At 40.0% G+C, this 21,346-nt stretch overlaps 1 protein-coding gene across 5 annotated transcripts in view; it reads left to right on the plus strand.

Moving 5' to 3' along the window:
* Positions 1-15,431, plus strand: part of Thsd1 (thrombospondin type 1 domain containing 1) — a 29,235-nt gene extending 13,804 nt beyond the window's left edge. For 4 of the 5 annotated variants that reach the window (XM_004844117.4, XM_087197378.1, XM_004844116.4 and 1 more), the window contains exons 4-5: positions 6,463-6,621; positions 13,774-15,431. In XM_004844117.4, coding sequence (XP_004844174.1) covers positions 6,463-6,621; positions 13,774-15,164 — 1,550 coding nt within the window. In that variant the 3' untranslated portion in view covers positions 15,165-15,431. The remainder of the gene's footprint in view (positions 1-6,462; positions 6,622-13,773) is intronic. The other variant, XM_021257794.2, reaches the window with a different exon arrangement.
* The last annotated feature ends 5,915 nt before the right edge of the window (positions 15,432-21,346 follow it).

Genomic DNA, 21,346 nt, shown 5'->3' on the forward strand with positions numbered 1-21,346 from the left:
TTGTTGGCTGGGGATTTAGCTCAGTAGTTCTGCACCTGCCTCGCAAGCACAAGGTCTCGAGTTCAATCCCCGGTACCAAAAAAATCTGCATTGTTTATCTCAGGTGCCTTTGCTTCTGCTGCTACTGATAGCTCTTCACTTATGTGTGTGGAATTTTTTTATAAGCATGTTTTGTTTAGTTACTTTGGTCTCTTGAACAAAATGTCTTGCAGATGTGAATATTTTGTAGGCTTTATTCCTTCAGGTAGTTTTTGAGGCAGAAACAAATTTCCCTTTTCACATTCCAGATACATTTTGCTTATTTAGAGTTAATGTTTTCTATAGTGGCCTGAAAGGCATTTAATGTGGTCAGACAGGTTTGATACAGTGTGTGCACATGAATGGACATCTAAACAGAACCTAATAAAATAGCCTTTCATTCACAAAGAAAGACTATTTGGAGGATTGGTCATCTTGCTCTTCATTTCTAACATAAGAACTGTAGCTCTCTCATGAGTTCCCATTTTTTTTTTTTTATGAGTTCCCATTTTGACAAGTGTTTTGCACAGTTACTAGAAGAGATCTTTAAGGGCCAGATGCTTAAAGGATTTTTAAAAAACCTGCCTAATTAAATTTGATGATTGCTTTATTTGAATGATTTCCTGTTTAATTTGATTTAGAAGTAAAGAGATGTAAATATTTAGCTTAAATGTTTGTTTTATTGTTAAATATCCTATGAATAATGATTTTACTTTCAAGGGAAAAGGACACATCCTTTTTTTTTTTTTGGTACCAGGGCTCGAACTTGGGACCTTGCGCTTGCAAGGCAAGCACTAGAACTGCTGAGCTAAATCCCCGGCCCAGGACACATCATTTTTAAATGAGATTTTTTTGACATTATGATTCATGCTTTTATCAAAACTGATTTTTTTCTGGACCCTCTAAGGGAATTTTTGTTTTTAGTTTGACAACTGTATGTATATAAAGAAATTATATATATATATAATTATATATAGTATATATTATACATGCTATATATATGTAAATATATATGTAAAATATACAGTAAAATATATAAGTAAAATATACAGTAAAAACAGTTCAGAAAGAATAACAAGGGGACTCTTAGCTTTTGTAATTCTTCCTTTTGTGGTCTTAAATATAAGCATAAGAGAAAGGTAAACTATACTTTGACTTAATTTTCAATTTAGACTACAGTGGTGGGATTTCCAGTAGATTTTTTCTAAACTGAATCACAGTACTTTTGCACTAAACTTTGCTATGCGATTCCCAAAGCTTTTCAGGCACTGGGGCTTATTGTCTGAGGAGCTCTGAAAGCCCTGTGGACAAAGCCTGCCCATTGTTCTGCATAAGAGAAGCCACAGTGTGATCTGGGAGGCACAGAACCAATATTATGTTCTTTTGGACCTCTGCATGGAACATCATTACCACACCTTAGTTGATGTTGGTCCAGGAAACTCGTTTGTAATGCTCCCACTCTTGTGAAAATCCTCAGAGACTATTTTTCTTCTTCTTTTTTTTTTCTCAGAGACTCTTAATTGCTTTAAAGAACTTATTCCATGACTCACTGCAAAGACTGCACCACTTGGCTCTCTTGAGAATGTAGCTGCCCTACACATTTTCCTTATGTTTTTGTAGTGCTTTTTATACCTTTGGCGGCATAAGAAATTTTTGTCCATGAAAGATGAAGAGAGTCTTTTATGTAGATGTTTTGGTGTCTCATGTTGGCAAGACCTGATAGGACTTGGGGCTGGATGGGTGCTGACAGAGAAGGAACTTAGGCAATTTCTTTGTAGGAAACGATTTTGTTTTTCTATCTGGCAATGATTGCTTATCTGCTTGGAAGATCAGTTTGCATTTATCAATCAGTGATGGTTGTTTTGGCTGGTGTTTGTTGCTTAGTGGTGGAATGCTTTCCTAGCATGTATAAGACCTTGGGTTTGATCACCAGCACCACAAAAAGCAAAAACAAAAGGCAGTTTGGGAACAGTTTTGTATTTTGAATTTCTGTTGTTAGGCAGATCTGCATTTAAGATTGTTAAGACTCCCTGCGAGGTTGACTCCTTTGTTATTGTGTTATGTACCTCTCTATCCATGGTTCTGCAGTGTATTTTGTCTGGTATTAATATAGTCAATCCATTTTTCTCATATGGTCACAAGATAAATCTTTTATCCTTTTATCCTTAATCTCTATATGTCTTTATATGTAAAGTGTTTCTTTTAAATAGTATATAGTTGGGTCATTTAAAAAAATCCAGTGTGGTATTCTATTTTTAAATTGGTTTTATATTTAGTGTTTCTGTTAAATGGTTGTATTAAAGCCTACTGTTTTGCTTGGTTTATATTTGTTCCATCAGTTCTTTGTTTTTTCCTCTTTCTTCTGCCTCTTTATATTGAATATTTTTAGGATTTACTTTATTACTATGGTTGTATACTTTACCTTAAAGTGTTTTTAGTGGTTGTCCTAGGGTTTATAACATACATCTTTACCCTCAGTCTACCTTCAAATTCCAATATTATTTTGCTTTACATGTAATGTAAAAACTTTTAAATAGTACACTTCAAATTCAACTCCCCACCCCATGCTTTTGCATTGCTGAGACAGCTCAGGGCCTTGCACATGCCAGACTAGTTCTCTTACACCCTCAGCCTTCTGCAGTTCTTTGTGTAACAGTTGTCAAGCATTTTACTTCATGCATGCTATCAAACACATAACTCATTGCTACAATTCTAGTTTGTGCTATCAATTATATTTTAGATCATTTAAAAATAAGAAAAATGGATTTTATGTTTAACCTTATATAAGCCATTTTCATCATTGTATTTCTTTTTATACATGCAAGTTTTTGTCTGGTATCATATTCCTTCTGCTAAAGAATTTCTTTTTAATATTTCTTATAGTTGAAGACTTGTAGTAAAGGCTTGCTGATAATCCTCTCAGGTTTTTATCTGAAAAAACCTTTATTTTAAAAATATTTTTTAACTAGTTTTTTTCTTTTAGCTTTTCAGAAATACTACTGAATTGTCTTCTGGCTTGTATAATTTCTGATGAGAAGTCAGCTGTAATTCTCAGCTTTATTCTTTGTGTCATTTGTTTCCACCCTTGCCCCAACCCAGCCAACAGAATCTTCAAGATTTTTTGTTTGTTTTTGGTTTTCAAAAGTTTGAGAATAGTATCTCTTAAGTTTTTTGTTTGTTTACCCTTTTCTATTTATCCTATTTGGTATTTTCTGAGTATGTTAGACCTATGGCTTAGTCTTTCATTAATTTTTGAGAGTTTTTGGACATTATTCAAATATTTCTTCTGTCATATTCTTTCTTTTCCTCCTGAGATTTCAGTTATATGTATAAGAGACTACTTGATATTGTCCCAGTTTTTCAAACTCCTGTTTTATTCACTTATCCTCTTTTGTTTTAGTTCACCATGTTCTGTTATAACAGAATATCTGAGATTGGGCAATTTATAAAGAATAAAGATTTTTTCTTACAGTTCTAGAAACTAGGAAGTCCAAGGTCAAGGGGCCTGCATCTGGTGAGGACCTTCTTGCTGCCTCATCCCAGGGAGAAGATGGAAGGACAAAAGAGTGCATGCCTCAAGCACTTTTATAATCAGCAGTAGTCCATTCATGAGTGTGAAGCTCTCAGAACATAAACACTTCCCATTACATCATAGCTTCCAACACTGTCCTAACACTGTTGCACTGAGTATCACATTTCTAATGTGTGCTTTTGGGGGAACATATTCAACACATAACACTCTGTATTTCAGGTTGAGTGATTTCTACCTGTCTTAGTTACTTTTGTTACTAAGACTAAATACCCAACACCCAAAGTTAAAGGAGAAAAGGTTTATTTGGCTTACAGTTCATAGAAGTTTCAGTCCATAGTTAGCTGGCTCTAAGGCAGAGTGGTGTGACAGAGGGGCATCAGAGAAGATAAACAGTCCATGGCAAAGCAGGTCAGGCAGAAGGCAGCAAGCAATGAGCAAGTGATGAGCAACCTTTCTGTCCCTTATATTTTGTCCAGGCTACCTGCCATTAGAGCAGGTAGCACTTACATCCTGCGTGAGGGATCCTTAGTCCTGCCCAGAACTATGTCAAACCAATCTGTGGACTAATTTAGTAATTATATATCCTTGATCCCAGCATCACACGCTCAACCCTAGCATCACACACTCTAAAACCAATCACCTCTGAAAAGTCCCACCTATAACCACATGAGACTTTGAGGGGATATCTAGAAACAAACCATAACACTACCTGTATTTAAGTTCAATGTTTCTTTCATCAGGTGTGCTATATCTATTATTGATATAGGGGAAGAAATGTAAATTCCAAACCTACTACATACCTGAAACACGAGTTCGTGTTCTCTAAAATTAAAGAATGAATTCTAGGAACAATGGAGGTTAAGAGTAGGGAAAATTTATCAGGAGAAAGAAAGCTTCTGCCTAAGAGAGACAGAAGAGGGACTGGAAAGTGGGTTGCCCATTTACCCCACTTTTCAAAGATGTTTTATACAGCAAAGCCATGTGGTGAGCCAGGTACAAAGAGGGACAAAACTAAGACCCAGTGGAAATTTACAAGGTGGACATGAGGTAGGACAAAAACCATGACCAACCAATAAGATTACAAGTACAGTCACCCAGGTAATACTGATTAAATGGGGGTCACATGGGGGGACAAGTCATGTAGCAAGCATACAAGGATTTTCAGTAAGGGTGGGGGTCGGGGATATTTCCTGGAGAGGCTGGGTTAAGACCTTGGACCCCCACCCAGGTGATTGATATCTATTTAGGATATCAGTTACTGCTATTCATTCTACTGGGTGTGGTAGTTTAATCTTCTTTTATAATTTTGGCCTTCAGTGACTGTATCTCCACTGTCCTCCATGTTGGCTCCTCATGGGCTGGTCCTGTCTAACTGCCTACAAGATATCTAATTAACTTACCTCTCTGCAACATTATGAGTCTGCAGAGGGCATTCGTCTCTGTTACTGGGATTTTAAATTTCAACATTTCCACCTAATTCTTCACTTTATCTAATTCTGATAAAAATTTCTGTTTATATTCATCTTGTTTTCCGTTTCCATTAAAGTCTTCAACATATTAATCATATTTATTTTAATTTTCTTCTAATAGGCTTAATATCTGGGTCATATCTGAGTCTGGTTCTCTTGATTACATTGTCTCTTGATTGTTTTTTCCCTTGCTTTTTTGTGTATCTCATAATTGTTTATATCTTGTTTGGAATGGTAGACCCTGAGATAAGTAGTATTTATGCGTGGAAGTGAGTTACTGTACTTCTGTTTTTGGTAGGTCTTTAGTGTGGGTATTGGGTTAATGTGGTAAGAAATTGAATTTTTTTTTCCTGTTGCTACATCTACTCTCTGTTCATCTCAGATTTCAGAATTTTCTGTTGTTACTTTGTATTGACAGTGGGCATTGAATTGCCAGAGGGTTTTTCTCTATGCTTCTGTTCTGACTTTAGCATTAGGCTTGCCCCTGCATGTTAGAGATTTCTGCCTCTAGCTCTTCTCTCTCAGGCAGCACTAGACTGTTGTTATTTGCTACTTGGTTATTTCCTAGCCTGGTGTGAGGAGAGGATACTCCTTTGTACTGATTCAACCTCAATTGCAGGCAAATATGTCCCTGAGTTTCAGGGATGATGCCTTCTTGATAATCCTGTCTCTCCTCAATGTAGAAAATCTTGAATAGTCTGGGGCCAATAGATTTCAGGCTCCCCTCCAAAGGCAAAGGAGTTTTTCCATTCCCTAGCAAGAGTTTGTCTCAACTGATGCTCTTTAGGTGACTGAGTTTGCTGCCTTTTCCAGTGGCTGAAGCTGTTAGTCTGTGGAAGAGATGGGCAAAAGACTCCAGGTGAAGCTTTGAGTCCCTTTTCAGTGATGTCCCTTCCATCCTCAGACTTCTACCGTAAAGGGGCTTTGTCTAGTCTTACAGATGCCCTCAGTCCTTCTGGTGGGCATTTGGTGAACTCTCTGGAGAAGAGCCTGCATGTGGGCACAGTTTCCTTTGTTTTGTCTCCCTCAGGACTTTTGTGTTCTCATTATAGGCCACACTAGGTTTTCAGTAATCCATTACATTTCTAGATGGATTCTTCTTGCTGGCTTGTGTGGGTCAGTCCTGGAGTCTGTCCCAGGTAAAGAAATATTATATTCCCTCTTCACTTGGAATAGCCTGTCTTTCTTTCAAAGGCTGATTGGTTGTCCTGTGACTTCATCCTTCTGGTGGGCTGTATTCTAGAAAGGCTAAGATTTTATAAATTATACAGCTTTTCTTTGTTTTAAGTTTAGGAGCAACACTACAGCTTTCTACATCTCTGGGAATGTTTTTACTTGACTTTTGAAGGGCTGAAATTTGAGTTTTGCTGTTTCATTTGGGTGCAGTTAAAATACTGATTCTCAGATGAACTAGCATTAAAAGCATGACTTATGTCCTTGCAGAAACTTGGGGACTGTGGCAGCCATGGAGCCAGTGTAGCGCCACATGTGGGGATGGTGTCAGAGAGCGTCGCCGAGTGTGTCTCACTTCCTTCCCCTCCAGACCTGGCTGTCCTGGACCGTCCTCGGAGACCTCCTCATGTTCCCTGGAGGAGTGTACTGGTAGGTATTCTCTGGGAATCTCTCCTCAGAGCCTCCATCAAAAGAATTATTGAATACAGACTTACCTGAGAATTACCACTCTGAGTTCAGGAGTAGCTTCATTAATGCTCTGTGGTTGCTGTTGGTTGTTCCAATCCTATATATTCTTCACTGTGTCTAAAACAGAGTAGCTTGGAGACCAACTTGACACTGAGGTGATGGCCATTAACACTGTGGAAAAGAGGAAAATTATAATGAAATATGTCTAAATTAAAGATTCAGACATGTTAAATAATTTTCACAATACAGCAATGGAGTAGGGAAGAATTATTTTTTCATCCTAAGAGTTTTTGTTGTTGTTATTTCTACCTGTTCTTCTTCCCCACAAAATAATGGACAAATATTTTTTCTTAACTTCCCCCCGCTCCTCGTCATCCCAGAGAAGCTCAATGAGACCATATAGACCATTAATTGTCAAAATAGGGCAAGGCGCCCTGTCTTTCCCCTTTCATTTATCCATTACTACCTATCCAGTAGGAGGAGGTAGGGATATTTCTTTTTGGTATCACATGGGGACTGGCCTTTCCTGCATTTTCTAAGTGTCTTGAAGGCATGCACCCATAGACACTCAATAACTACGTGATATCAGTGGCCTATAGATGCAGTGCTTACATGACTTAAGTTGGCTTCTCTTGTGGAACTGAACCCTATTCATTTGCCACAGTTATGGTTGTGAATACTCCTTACTCTTCCTACACACCATCCCATCTCTTAATATGTAACTCCTGGTTGGTTGGCTGGCCCTTGCCATGGCCTTGACCTTAGATAATCTGAAGTTTCTGTCAGTTCCTACCTTCTCTCAAATTCCAGATTGAAAGGCCATCCTAGTTCCTTGTCCCTTTGGGATCTGGAGGAGTTAGGTGCTCATCTTTGTTTGGATCTCAAAGTATCTTTCAGCCAAAACCTCAGACACCTGGCAGCATTGCATCCAGTATTCCTGCCTGTGGTCTTAAAAAATCCTTCTTGCTATTTTGTCTTTCCAACCAATACCATAGGCCTTATTCCCTTCATTCCAGAATCTTAGGAACTTTATTCTGTCTTCTGTCTTCTTATTGAAACCTCGGACTCAGGCTCTTCCCCCAGTCCTCCTCAGTCAGCCTCTTTTCTTTCACATATCCTGGGCTCCACTCTGAATCCATTCTTTCATCACTTATACTTCATACTGCTTTCTCTGCAAATCCTCTTCACTTTTCACAACTCCTTCTGTGTGGATAACTTCCTTCAAATACACCTTTCAATTCTGGGATGGCATGTTGTATTAAGATAGCCCATCCAGAGTTCTATAATACACAAGTGAATTTAAAATCAGTTGCCACTGGCTTCTACTGTGCTTTTAGAATAAAACACTCTCAGCCATCAATTGACCATTTACATGCCAACATTTTAAATACACTATCACATTTAAGCCTCACACTAATTTTACAATGTAGCTATTATGCTGGGTTCATATCTTGAGCATTTTTGTAAGTGCCTTGCACATAAGAAATAGGTATAGCTGGCCTTCTATACCTGCAGGTTCTGTATTTGTATATTTAAACAACCATGAATAGAAAATACTCAGAAAAAAGGTGTGTCTGTGGTGAATGTGTACTTTTTTTCCTATCATTCTGTAAACAGTAGAGTATAACATCTAGTTACATAGCATTTACATTGTACTAGGTAATTTAACCTAGAAATGAATTCAAGTATCTGGCAGGATGTGTGTAGGTACTGTGCAAATACTATATCATATTATAGAAGGAACTTGACTATAGCAATCCTGGAACCAAACCCCAGGAGATACCAGGGGTTACAAGGGCTATCTGTGTACTGTTGTCTCCATATCACAGACAGAAGTCTGGGACAGGGAGAGGCAAATGGCCTGGCCAAGGTCATGAAGTGAGGAATTAGGTCCACTGTGATGGTGAAACTTTAAGAGACCAAGTGCCCTAGCTGCAACCCATGTATTTATTGCAAAGTGCCAACACTACAGCTAAACCTGAATACTGGGATTTTAGTTTAGAAAAACAACTATTACCTGATGCTTGGCTGCTGGGGCGACTTCACTTGTTGGCAGGGAGGCCTCTGCATGCCATAGCTTTGCCACCACTGAATTAGGGGAACTGGAGCTGACTTTGTTCTAAGCTGCTTGTTTTGAGTACTTTGCCTTTATATAAAGACTGATCTGGCTTTCTAGGAGAGGCATCAGCAACTGCAATTGGCAATCATTTTATTTATTTATTTATTTTTTTATTAACGTGAGGCCCCGCTTTCATGGTCTGTATTCGTACTGAAAATCAAGATCAAGCGAACTTTTGCCCTTCTGCTCCCTGGGAGTTTTCTGTCCTCCCTGAGCTCGCCTTAGGACACCTGAGTTACCGTTTGACAGGTGTACCGCCCCAGTCAAACTCCCCACCTGGCACTGTTCCCAGAGTGGGTTGTGCCCTCAGGACCCCCCCCCCCCCCCAGCCTCACTGGGTCAGTGAAAAACTCTCAGAGTAGTGGTATTTCATCGGCCGCCCACGAGGCCAGCGGACCCCCGCCCCGCCCCGCCCCCTCACGGGGAAAACGGGACTCGGGGCACCGGGGGCCTCCCGCTTATTCTACACCTCTGATGTCTTTTCACCATGCCAGACTAGAGTCAAGCTCAACAGGGTCTTCTTTCCCCGCTGATTCCGCCAAGCCCGTTCCCTTGGCTGTGGTTTCGCTGGATAGTAGGTAGGGGCAGTGGGAATCTCATTCATAATTGGCAATCATTTTTAAGGAAATGTGATGATCATATTTCATGGTCTTGGATTTCAATTCTTTAATACTAGGTGGGATCTGGAGATGCATAAATTAATTAGCAAGAAAGTAAGTGCTAAACACACCCCTACTTCTTCACTAAGTGGGCCTCAGATAAATGCTTACCTGAGTAAATATGATCTTTTCTTCCAAGTCTTCCTTTTTGTCCTGTTCCACCTATTTTCCATTCCTCGAACATGTAGAGATCTATCTGCCTGCTGCTTAACATCAGCCTCTCCAGTTGAAGTGAACAAGCAAAGACTAGGTGAGGCAGAGATGTGGCAGGCCAGCAGCTTTTGGGCTTTTCTCCAGCTGTTATTTAAGGGAGTCAGCTAGAGTCAAAAGAGAACAGAGGTGGGAGAACAGTTCTTGATGTGTGATAGCAGCGCTGCTACCCACTGTCGTCATCACCACTACACATAAAAGAGGTGATAAGACAGGGAACAAATCTTTTAGCCCTTTCAGCATTGAACTGTTTTACTTGGTTGAGAGCTTAGAGTTTTGTTTGGCTTTAGAATACTATTTTTATGTCAAGTTCTGAGTGGAGCTCTGCATTAATTTTGTCTCTGTTCAACATGAGAGTGGGAGGATCCAATTTCTGTGGTACCGTGTTCAACCCGTATTCGGATATTGATCATTTTGATATATTTTAAAACAGAGAATTAGTCAATTAACTAAACTAATGTTTATTGAGTACCAACTATGGGCAAGTTACTGAGACTGGGATTGGGAATATATTGATAAGACATGTCCTTGACTTGAAGAGGCTTATGATATAGTAGCCCAGAAGGTACATACACAGGTATAATACACTAAAAAATAGGGCCCGCAGCAATAAAGGTTTCCACAGCTTGCTATAGAAGCTTTCAAGGGTGATAGTTCATGCTGGAAACATCTCCAGTCTTGGAGCAGGTGATCTTTAAGCTGAAGTTTGAGAGCTGAGAATGTGCCACCCAGGTGAATGAGGTAAGCAAAGGGTGCAATGAATGACTTGGAAGAAGATGGCACAGAAAGATATCTGGAGAACTGTAAAGAATTCACTGTAGCTTCAGAATGATGTGCCAGGAGAGGTAGGAAAACCAAGGCCAGACAGATTGTCAGGGACCAGACCCTGAGGAGCCTTGAAGGTTTGAAGATGTGTTTTCAGGTGATCTCTCTGGCTAGAAGTGTAGAGTGCAAGTTGGAAGAGTAGACACAGCAGAGAGGAGCCTGTTGAGTTTTGCAGTGACATACTTGAAAAATGAACCCCTGGCAGTGGGGATGCAGGGAGGGAAGGGTGCAGAGACTCTGGATGTGGTGAGCAGTGGTGAGATAGGCAAGAAGGATGAAAGCCAGCGTTCTATACTAGCCACTGCATGAGCTGCAGTGCCTCTCCTCTGAGATCGGGTATATCTGAGGAGGCACAGGTTCTGGGGGAAGGTGATAAGTCTTGGGCTTGATGAGATGTAGGTGGTTGAGACAGATCTCCCTGGCTTCAAAGGTCATGTTCTTCTCTCTAAATTATGTGAGTATTGTCACTGAAACCAAGAGGGAGAGAGAGCATCAGGAGGCATTTCATGCATAGTGCCAATGCTGTAGGATATTCAGCTATTAGGAAGTCATTAATGACCTTGGCAGGAGCTGTTTAATTGGAATCTTGGAGGTAGTTGGCAGTAACATCAGTGATGATGTGGGAACAATATATCAGCAAGTGTAGACTCCTCTTTCTGTAAACATGGCTGGGAGAGCAAGGAATAAGATCTGGATTATGTTTTGTTTTGTTTTGTTTGATACTGGGGATTGAACCTGGGCCTTCTCACTGAGTTACAACTTCTGGTCCTCCTCCTCCTTTTTTTTTTTTTTTTTTTAAGAGAAGGTCTTGCTAAGTCACTATATTGCCCACTCTGAGCTTGCAGCCCTCCTGCAGGGAGGGCTGGGAGTTTCCACCAGAAAGGCTCAGGGAGGCCACAGGGTCCTTTCTGGAAAAGTTGTTCTCAAGTGTCCCCTGGGGTAGACTACAAAGATGTAAGGGAAGCATCCAAAGGACTGGCCAAGGAGATGAACCACAGAGCTGGTGGTGATGAGACGAGGGGAAGAAGGTGATAGGACAGGTTCCTGGAGGGCTTGAATGGTGTATGGTGATCAAGGAGGAAAGAGAAATGAGACCAGGTGACATCAGCTGACCTCAGGTTTCTAGATGTTTTGGTGGAAGTAAAGGCAGAAGCTTCAGGTGGCATCAGCATCTTGATGATTCATTTTGTATATGTGCTGCCAAAGCAAGCACTTGATGAGTCATTTGGAAGACTGTAGGACAGACCAGTTTGAGAGAGCAGGAAAGATTAAACAAAATTAACACCACACAGAAGGTGGGAAGGGGAGTGGACAGCTGAAAATAGGAGAATGAGAAAGCAGAGGCCACAATGCTTAGAAAGGTGGCTTCTGGATACTAGAAGGGGAAGATGTGTTGTATTATATTGCCAGCAATCTATTTTCATCAGTTTAATTGATAGGTAAATTTGGATGTAACCTACATAAATCATTTTAAGTTTGAAGTTTTACAACTTGGTAAAAATTTTCCCACGTGCTTCTCACAGGTACATGTAACTACAGACATTCTATGTTTAAATTATCATATGTGAAAACCTTGGATTTTACCTTGGCATTTTCTACACATTGCTTTCATGTAGAAAATTCAAGAAGAGTCTAAGCAGGGTGGTGAGCACAGGAGTCTCTTTGTGGCTCTCCTGGCCATCCCACTTGGGTGTGTCCCAGATTTTTCAGTGTTTCCTCTACTGGGGACCTTTTTTGGCTGCAGTTGTCAGAAGAGATCCATTTTTAAGAACAGAAATCCCAGTCCTTGTATCTTTTTCTCCTTTTTTTAACTGCTATAATAATTAGAACAAGCAACTCAGAGACTCTAAAACTATGCAGAGAAATCAGTACAAAAGAATACATTTGTCCTTCCTCTTTTTTTCTTTTTTTATTAATTTTATTGGTACATTTTAGATATACATAATGATCACATTCATCATAGGGAATTTGTACCTGTACATAATATATCTTGATTCTTCTTTTTTTCTCCCAATCCCCTCCCCTTCCCATCAACCGCTCATTGCCTCCTTATTTACAAAAGCTTTGTTTCCATTTTTTCCTTTTATTCTCTCTCTCTTTTTTGTTTTTGGTACCCGGGATCCAATTTGGGTCCTTGCACTTGCAGGGCAGGCGGTGGAACCACTGAGCTAAATCCCCACCCCTCCTTTTATTCTCTTTTTTTTCTTTTCCCTTCCTTCTTTTCCCCCTCTCCCCTTACCCACCCCCCTTGTTCCCTTCCTACTTGAACATTTTCTTCCCATTTCCCAATATCTATTGTACATTTTGGGACCAGCTATTCCCCTTCTTGGTATTTTCCCAAAAGAATTAAAAGCATCATACCACAGTGATACACGCACACCCATGTTTATAGTGGCACAATTTGTAATAACTAAATCTTGGAAACAGCCCAAATGCCCACCAATAGATGAATGGATAAAGAAGATGTGGTATTTTTGTATAGTGGAGCACTACTCTGCCATAAAGAAAGATAAACTTGAAAATATAAAACTGTTTACTGACCACTGCTCACCATTATTTACGATAAAGTAAACAATATACAGTAGGATAACATTCTGACTACTACAAAGTTATTTTTCTGGCTTCTGCTGAAACAGTAACAGGAATACTGAAGATTGAGCCTACAAGTAAGGAACAAGTTGGGATCAAGAAAAACATGCAGATCAATACTTTAATTATAAGTTTGTTCACTCATTTATTCCAGCAGGTCCTAAATTGTGACCACCACTCAGTAGGTTTCCATGAGCCAAGTCTTAGACATCCATGAATCCTGACTTTGAATACAGATTTCAACTTGTTGTAAGGGAATAGGTCATGAACAATCTTTAATGTTCCCTTAACAAGTCTTCCTTAGCTAATTCAAACAAACCAGGTTGACTAGTTACCTTGTTTGGGTGGGGAAGTTGTTGGTAGTGATACACTTTTTTTTCAGGAATTTTGTAAGCAAACTGCTGTATTTTTGTAACTAAACACACAGATATGGATACTGATATCGCTGCTTTGAAAATACCCACTTTAAGCTGTCCAGTTAACCACAGAATCATCTATTTGGGCCAGGGATTTAGCTCAGTGGTTCTGGCACCTGCCTGGAAAGTGCAAGGTCCGGAGTTCGATCCCCACTACCACAAAAAAAAAAAAAAAAAAAAAAAGATAAACTTGAGGCATTTAAAGATAAATGGATGCAACTTGAGACCATACTCTTAAGTGAAATAAATGAGACACACATGTTTAAATACTGCATTATTCTTTCTCTTTTTGTAGCTTTCCAGCCATCCAGTCCATCTCCTCTTCCACCAGAGGGTCCAGTGAAGTCCAACAACATTGTGACTGTCACAGGGATATCCCTGTGCTTGTTCATCATTGTGGCCACCGTGCTCATCACACTGTGGAGGAGGTTCGGACGGGCCCCAAAATGCAGCACCCCTGCTCGACACAACTCTATCCATTCCCCTGGCTTCCGGAAGAACTCGGATGAGGAGAACATCTGTGAACTGAGTGAGCAGCGTGGAAGCTTCTCTGATGGGGGTGATGGGCCTGGGGGGAGTCCAGGGGACACTGGCATCCCTCTGACCTACAGGTGCAGTGGGCCAGTGACTCCTGAGGATGATGCCTCTGGCAGTGAGAGCTTTCAGTCTAATGCACAGAAGATTATCCCTCCTCTGTTTAGCTACCGCCTTGCCCAGCAGCAGTTGAAAGAGATGAAGAAGAAAGGTCTGACAGAAACCACTAAAGTATACCACGTGTCTCAGAGTCCCCTGACAGACACTGCCATTGATGCTGCAGCTGGACCCCCCTTAGACTTGGAAAGCACAGAAGAAGCAGCAGCAGCAGCAGCAGCAAACAAGTTCCGGATCAAATCCCCATTTTTGGACCCACCTGTGGTGAGTGCCGAGGAAGGACCTCCCTCCAGGCTGGATTTCAACATGTCTCAGGCCAGCTGTTCTGTCAGCCCCAGCCAGACCCTGATTCGCAAGTCACAGCTGAGGCACATGGCAAGCAGAGGGGGCTCTTCTGAGAGGAGCCATACCAGGAATTCCCACTTCAGGAGAACGGCCAGTTTTCATGAAACCAAACAGGTCCGGCCATTCCGGGAGAGGAGCATGTCCACTCTGACTCCACGGCAAGTCCCTACCTACAGTTCTAGGACACGGACCTGGGACCAGGCAGAGGACAGATTTAGGCCTCCAAGTCGAGGTGCCCACCTGCTTCCTGAAAAACTAGAACATTACCAAGGGGCAGGTGGAACCAGTGGACAATTAAGCCCTATCCCTAAATCCTACACCTTGGGGCAGCCCACAAGGAAACCAGACCTGGCAGATCGTCAGGCAGGGTTAGTGGCAGGAGTTGAGAGAACAGAGCCTCATAGAGCTCGGAGGGGACCATCCCCCAATCACAGGAGTGTCTCAAGGAAGCAGTCTTCCCCGACCTGCCCCAAAGATGGTTACCAGAGGGTCAGTCCACTAAGCCCCTCTCAATTTAGAAAAGACAAATGTCAGAGCTTCCCGGCCCATCCTGAGTTTGCTTTCTATGACAACACATCATTTGGCCTCACTGAGGCTGAGCAGAGGATGCTGGACCTTCCAGGATATTTTGGGTCAAATGAAGAGGATGAAACCACAAGTACACTTAGTGTGGAGAAGCTGGTAATCTAAATCAAGAATCTGCCTGAGATTTTTCATGATTGGGGTCCCTTGGCCAGGTTGTGATATCAGCTGTTCACATTGTTCTGTGGACTGTTTTGTATAACTGTACAGACTCTTGTAGGACAGAATGTGGGGAGGAAGTAGCTCACATAGAGGAGAATATGTGTGTGTATACACGTTTTAACTCATAAGGAAAAAATTATCCTGAATTTTCCTTTTGTTATCCTATGTCTATTGACTTGTTACTAATAACAATAATAAAATTTAAATAAGAGCAAATAGGACTTGGCCTGTCAAGTGAACATAAAAGATGATGAGACAGAAATATAGTGTACTTTGAACCCTGCCTTAACAGTTTCCCACTTAAAGCAGAAATCTAGAAGCTTCAAATACTAAGGGTTGGACTAGAGTTAATTTGGTATCACAACTCTGAATTATAGTCTTAAAAATTATAAATGCATAAATATTTGAATCCTATAGGGGCAGCATTGAACAGGTTTCATATTTTGGCTGATTACATTAATTATAACCATTGGGCCACTGAGCTACCAAGAAAGTTCCAGAAGAACTTTTTGACCAGCATTGGGTGCAATCTTAAAAGTTTTTTTTTAATGTAATAGTCCACATGACTTGACAAGTTATGTGAACTAATTTTGCCTTAGAGAGATAATGTAAGAATCTGTTCAGTTGGTAAGTCAAATGAAGACCTTGCCATCATTGTCCTGTGAAAATATTAGACATTTTGGAAAGGAAGGTATTGTGTCTTGAGAAAACATGTGCTGGAAGGTGGCAATAGATGCTGACTGGGTAACTGCCTGACTCCAGGGTGTGGATTGCGTGTTCCCAGACCAAACTTGCAGCAGAGACCCAAGAGGTGTCATGACACTGGTGAATTTGTGTATTTAAATACAACCTTATTCTGTTATTAAGAAAGTGCATGAATGAAGTGTATAAAAAGCAGGTAGACTAGTTTATGATTTTACAGTTTAAGCTTTTGTTTTTACTTGAAGAAAGTTAAAAAGGGAAGAGAGGAAAGCAATCATTTTAGAATCACTTTTGTTTACCTATTCAATCTTCCTACAACATGTTATAGATGAGGAATTTGTTTTTGTTTTTTTTAAGGAATTTGTTAACATAATTCAATAGGATAGGACTGATACTTAATTCTAAACACCATATTCTTTTCACTCTGCCATTACAGTCTTTTCAAGTCTTCTCCAATAGCAGAAGCTTCATGAGAAAGTGGGCCCTTTTTGCAGTAAGAGGGCAAAAAGTGACAGTTCTGCTAGCTTTTCCCTGATGAGATATTAGGACTGGCTTTGGAGCTTGCTTTGTTTTGAAGTAAGGGCCACACAAAAGAATCTAAAGGTGGGGCTTCTTCACGGAAGTTTGTCATCAGGTACTCCTTAATCAGCAGCCACTTGAATAGAGTACTTTCCTTTTTCACTGTGACTTCCCTAACTGCCACACCCATCCTGCCTTCTACATTGTCTTCCTTCTTTTAGGGTTTATCACTATGTCAGTGTGCTGGTGAGATTTCAGGACCACTGGAGAGAGTGGAATTCGATTGGGAAAAAATTTAAAATGCACATACTGTAGTTTTAAAAGTTTCTCATATTTGTTACATTGCCTATTCATGCCATTTTTACTGAAAATTAAAATGTAGTTTGGAAATGCTTTGATAATAACTATCTGCCTCTCAGGAATAGAGTAGATTTTCAGAGCTGTCTGACAGCTGGTATGTGCTGATATAAAGAAGAGGAAACCAGGGTTTATAATCTCCATTTTCTTTGTTTATAATTCTAGAAAGCTTTGTTCTTTTTCCAAGTTCACATGCCTGCATGGCAACCTTTGAATACATGTTCACTCATTCCAGATTTCACAGTGAATTACCCTTGGTGTCAGAATGAGACCAAAACAGCTATGGAAGATGTGGAAGTTAGAGGGAAATACTATGAAGAGAATGATTTTTCTGTTCAATTATGTTATTATTATTATTATTTACTACACCCTACATCTAAATATTACAGTGAGCCAACACCAGCATATGACAAGTTCACCATCTACTTAGCCTAGTTTTCTTAGGCTCTGGCCAAGGGTCATTTTCTACACTTCAAAATAAAACTAATTTGACCTCTCCCTTTGAGAAAGAGAAAAGAAGATGCTTCTGCATTGTCTTTGGTAGGTGAGTGGTAAATTTCTGTAGAAATAATCTTGGGCCAGGGATTTAGCTCAGTGGTTTTGCCGCCTGCTGCACAAGCGCAAAGACCTGAGTTCGATCCCTGGTACCCAAAAAAAAAAAAAAAGAAATCTTGTTTTTTTACTATCCTGTCCCTAGGTACTAGCCCTAGTGGCTGCTATAGAATGGGGTTCAATAAAGATTTGTTGAATATACAACCAGCTATTTAAAAACCTCAAGACATAGTTATGATTGAATTAGAATAATTCTATGTAACACTTTTAAATCTTAAATCACTATAAAGAAGACATGTTCTTATGTGATATTGTGGGATTTTAATATCTAAAGGTCTCCACAAATGAAAAAATTCTTATCTTTTTGGACTATTGCCCTAATTCTATGTAACACTTGAAATCTTAAACCAGTGTAAGAGGGATGTATTCCTATGAGTTATGGAATTTTAATTTCTAAAAGTATTCACCAACGAAAGGATCCTTGTCTTTTGTGGTTGTTACCCTAGCAGAAAGTAGAGTTGTCTCAGGAGTCTACTGCAGTCTTTGATACATGGTAGTCACTTGATAAATGTGTTTATCAGTTTTCTGTCACTTTATAAAATATCTGTGATAACTTAAACAGAAAAGACAACAACACAGTGCTATAGAAAGGAAGAATCAGAAAATGGGAAGAAATCTTTGGAAATAAAATATTTGACAGAAAATTGTAAGATAAATTACAGAAGGTATCCAAACTTGTAGCAAAACCCCCCAAATATGTAAAATACAAGAAAAGCACTGAAGCCAAGTGCAGTGGCAGGAGGATTACAAATTTAAGTCTGGGGCCAGAGATTTAGCTCAGTGGTTTCGCTGCCTGCTGCGCAAGCGCAAGAACCCAAGTTTGATCTCTGGTACCAAAACAAATTTAAGTCCTGCCTGGGCAATTTACTGACTTAGTGAGGCCCTGTCTTAAAAAAATTTAAAAAAAGAACTGTGGAGATACGTGAGTGCAAAGACCTGTATTAAAAAATAAAACCAAACCAAAAATCAAGAAATTATTTTTTCAAAAGATTCTACAAGAAAATGATCATACAAATATGAATCAAATTAAAATAAGACATCAGTGGGCCACAAGAAAACACTAGCCAAAGCAAAATAAAGAAAAAGAAAGTGAAGTAACCATGATTTTAAGCAATTGGCATGCATAGGGTTGTAATAATGTGATTTCAGAGAAGGAAAATTCATCACTATGAGCCATATTTCATAAAAATAACAATGTTAATGCTGCTTATTGGTTCCTGTCTGTTGGATTTAGCTCAAGGATAAGTTATAGTTAGACCTATAGACTTAATTATAGTTACAGAAGGGAAGGTTAATAATTATGGAATTGTAAGAGTGAGAGCCTTTAAAAAGTTTTAAAAGTTTTTTTAAAAGTCTTTAAAAAAAGTTTTTAAGTAGAGGCTGAAGATGTGGGTAGTGGTAGAGTGCTTGCCTGCCATGAGCAAGATCCTGGGTTCCATCCCCAGCATAGAAAAAAAAAGTTTGGATTTAGAAATAGACGTGGAAAGTCCAAGAAAATTAGGAGTCCAAATAATCTCTACCCTCAAAGTGGAGAGCCAAAATATGCTGTCTTCTTGATAGAATGTAAAATAAGGCCTCCATGAACTGCAGACAGAAGCGGCTACCACCACAGTGTTTGCCCATGGATTGCATGTCCTGGCCATGGCCACCTACCCACTTCAGGCCCACTCTGAATTTTATTTTCCTTCAGCCAAGGGACAGTAGAGCTGCTGACTGACCAGCCTGATCATGGATGAGGCCAATGCCCTGGGAGAGAAGGTAAGCCAAATAAGTCAGCAGTTCCAGGGAGTAATTGTGGGCCAGGCCAGCAGCAGTAGCCCCAGGAAAAGCCCATAGCTACTGTGAACTACAAAAACAGCATGAGGTTTTACCCTGATAGTGACTCCCTGACAAGCCAGAGTTGGAGAAGCCACTTTAGGGTTTCCAGTTTTACCCTCCCACAGTGCCTGGGTAAATGACAGCCATGGGAGACACCATGGAGAAGGTGTGGGTTAGATATAGATCCCCTGAGAAGTTTAAGCTCAGGCCAGGAAGGATACAGGCCTTGTCCTTCATAGTAAGAAACCAGGCCTGGCAAGTGTGGCTTTCAGAGGTGGCTGGATCTGAAAGTGCTGGCATTAAGACTAGCAGTCTGTCTGAACCCCACCATGTTGCCTACATCCAGCAGAGAACAGTGATCTATCTGATTGTTTTCCCCATCTATCAATGTGAGCAAGAATATACCTCAGCTTGGATAGTTGGCATGGACTAGAGTATGTGGACAAAGAGGTGTCTAGAACAGAGGGGCACCTTGCAAACCCATAGACCATAAAGGTACATAGAGAAAATCATTACTTGCTGGATTCCAAGACTGTAGATTGTGGAAAGAAGCCATTCATTCCAAAAGACAAAGGAACTGGACATAATGGTGCATGCCTGTAATGCTATCACTTGGGAGACTGAGGCAAGGGGATCACCATGAGTTTGAGGCCAACTTGGGCTACACAGTGAGTTCAAGGCCAGCCTGAACTACATAGTGGGAGCCTGTCTCAAAAAACAATGTTTTAAAAAAATTAAAACAAAAAGACTAATTTTTTAACATCGAAAAATTTTCCCCTTCATTGGTTTTTGGGGGATTGGGGTTTGGGATTTGTTTTGTTTTGTGGTACCTGGGATCAAACTCAGGACTTTGCACTTGTGAGGCAGGCACAGCACCACTGAGCTAAATCCCCAGCTGTGGGGTTTGGAGTTTTTTTACTTTTATTTTTTCTCCTTTTAATTCTTTTTTTATTTTGCTGGGGTTTTTTTCTTTTCTTGTTTGTTCTTTTCTGTAACTTTTATCTAATACTGTTAATTTCTTTTTATTTCTCAATAGGATCCTTTATCTTATTTTTCTCTCCTTATCTTCTATTAATTAAATTTTCAAATTCTACTTTCCCCATTCTCTGGTTCCCAGCCCCCTTTATCCTTACTAGTATGATCATTAGGCTTTACAAATCTTTGGATAGTTAACTCTAGGCTTTCACTGTTGAATACTGTTTTTAAGTGGAGATATAGTTATTGGATTTAGAGGTATTTATTGTATATCAATATTTGATTTGTCTTAGTGTTCATATTCAGATTTGATTGCTATTGCCAAGGTGGCATAGTTGTTGCTATTAATTGGTTTTCTATGTATGCCAATATATGGATACCTTTGTGTCATTAACAATACTGAGGCCTATTCCCAGAGAACTAGGTGCTGAGTCAAGCATACTGCAGCCTCCCCTCCCAAATAAATAGAGATAGTTGGATCTTGGGACAAAGGCAAAGACCTACAGTTAGCCTTCCCAGAGAGCATCGGGAAAGCAGACACTAACTTAAGAGGTCACCATATTAGCAACCAAGTCTTATACTATAATCCACCTGCAAGCTTCAACACAAAACAAAACAATAGAAACACGAGAAGACAAAGCCACAGAATGACTCCAAAAGCTCCCAGCTTTCCCAAAGCTAATTCATGGAACATCAGGGGAGGAAATCAAAAGCCAAATTACTCCAAATTACTCCAAAGCTAAATTACTCCAAAGAATGACAGAGAAGATAGAGGGAAAAAAATCAATGAGTGTTTGATGAGCTCAAAGAGCTCTAACCAAACAGATAATGGACTTACTAAAATGATCAGCCAGTTTACAGGAGACACTAATGAAGACACTAATAAAAAGCTAGCTGAGCTAAAAACAACAATTCAAAACATGAACGACCAGTTTAGCAAATAATTAGAGTCCACGAAAAGGTGACAAACAGAAATCTAGGAGATTAAATTTTTTATTGAGAGTATGGGCAGCAGAAGCAACCAATGTGAGGACAGAGTGTCAGAACCAGAAGTTAGGGCTACTTTTAGAGAACAGTTATTCAGAGATATCTTAAAAATAACAAGAGAACATGAAAAATGGATCCAGCAGCTGCTAGATGACACA

Source organism: Heterocephalus glaber, unplaced genomic scaffold, assembly GCF_053883595.1.
Source record: "Heterocephalus glaber isolate CG9 unplaced genomic scaffold, H.glaber_assembly_v1.0 deba00001666, whole genome shotgun sequence".
Lineage (NCBI taxonomy): Eukaryota > Metazoa > Chordata > Mammalia > Rodentia > Bathyergidae > Heterocephalus > Heterocephalus glaber.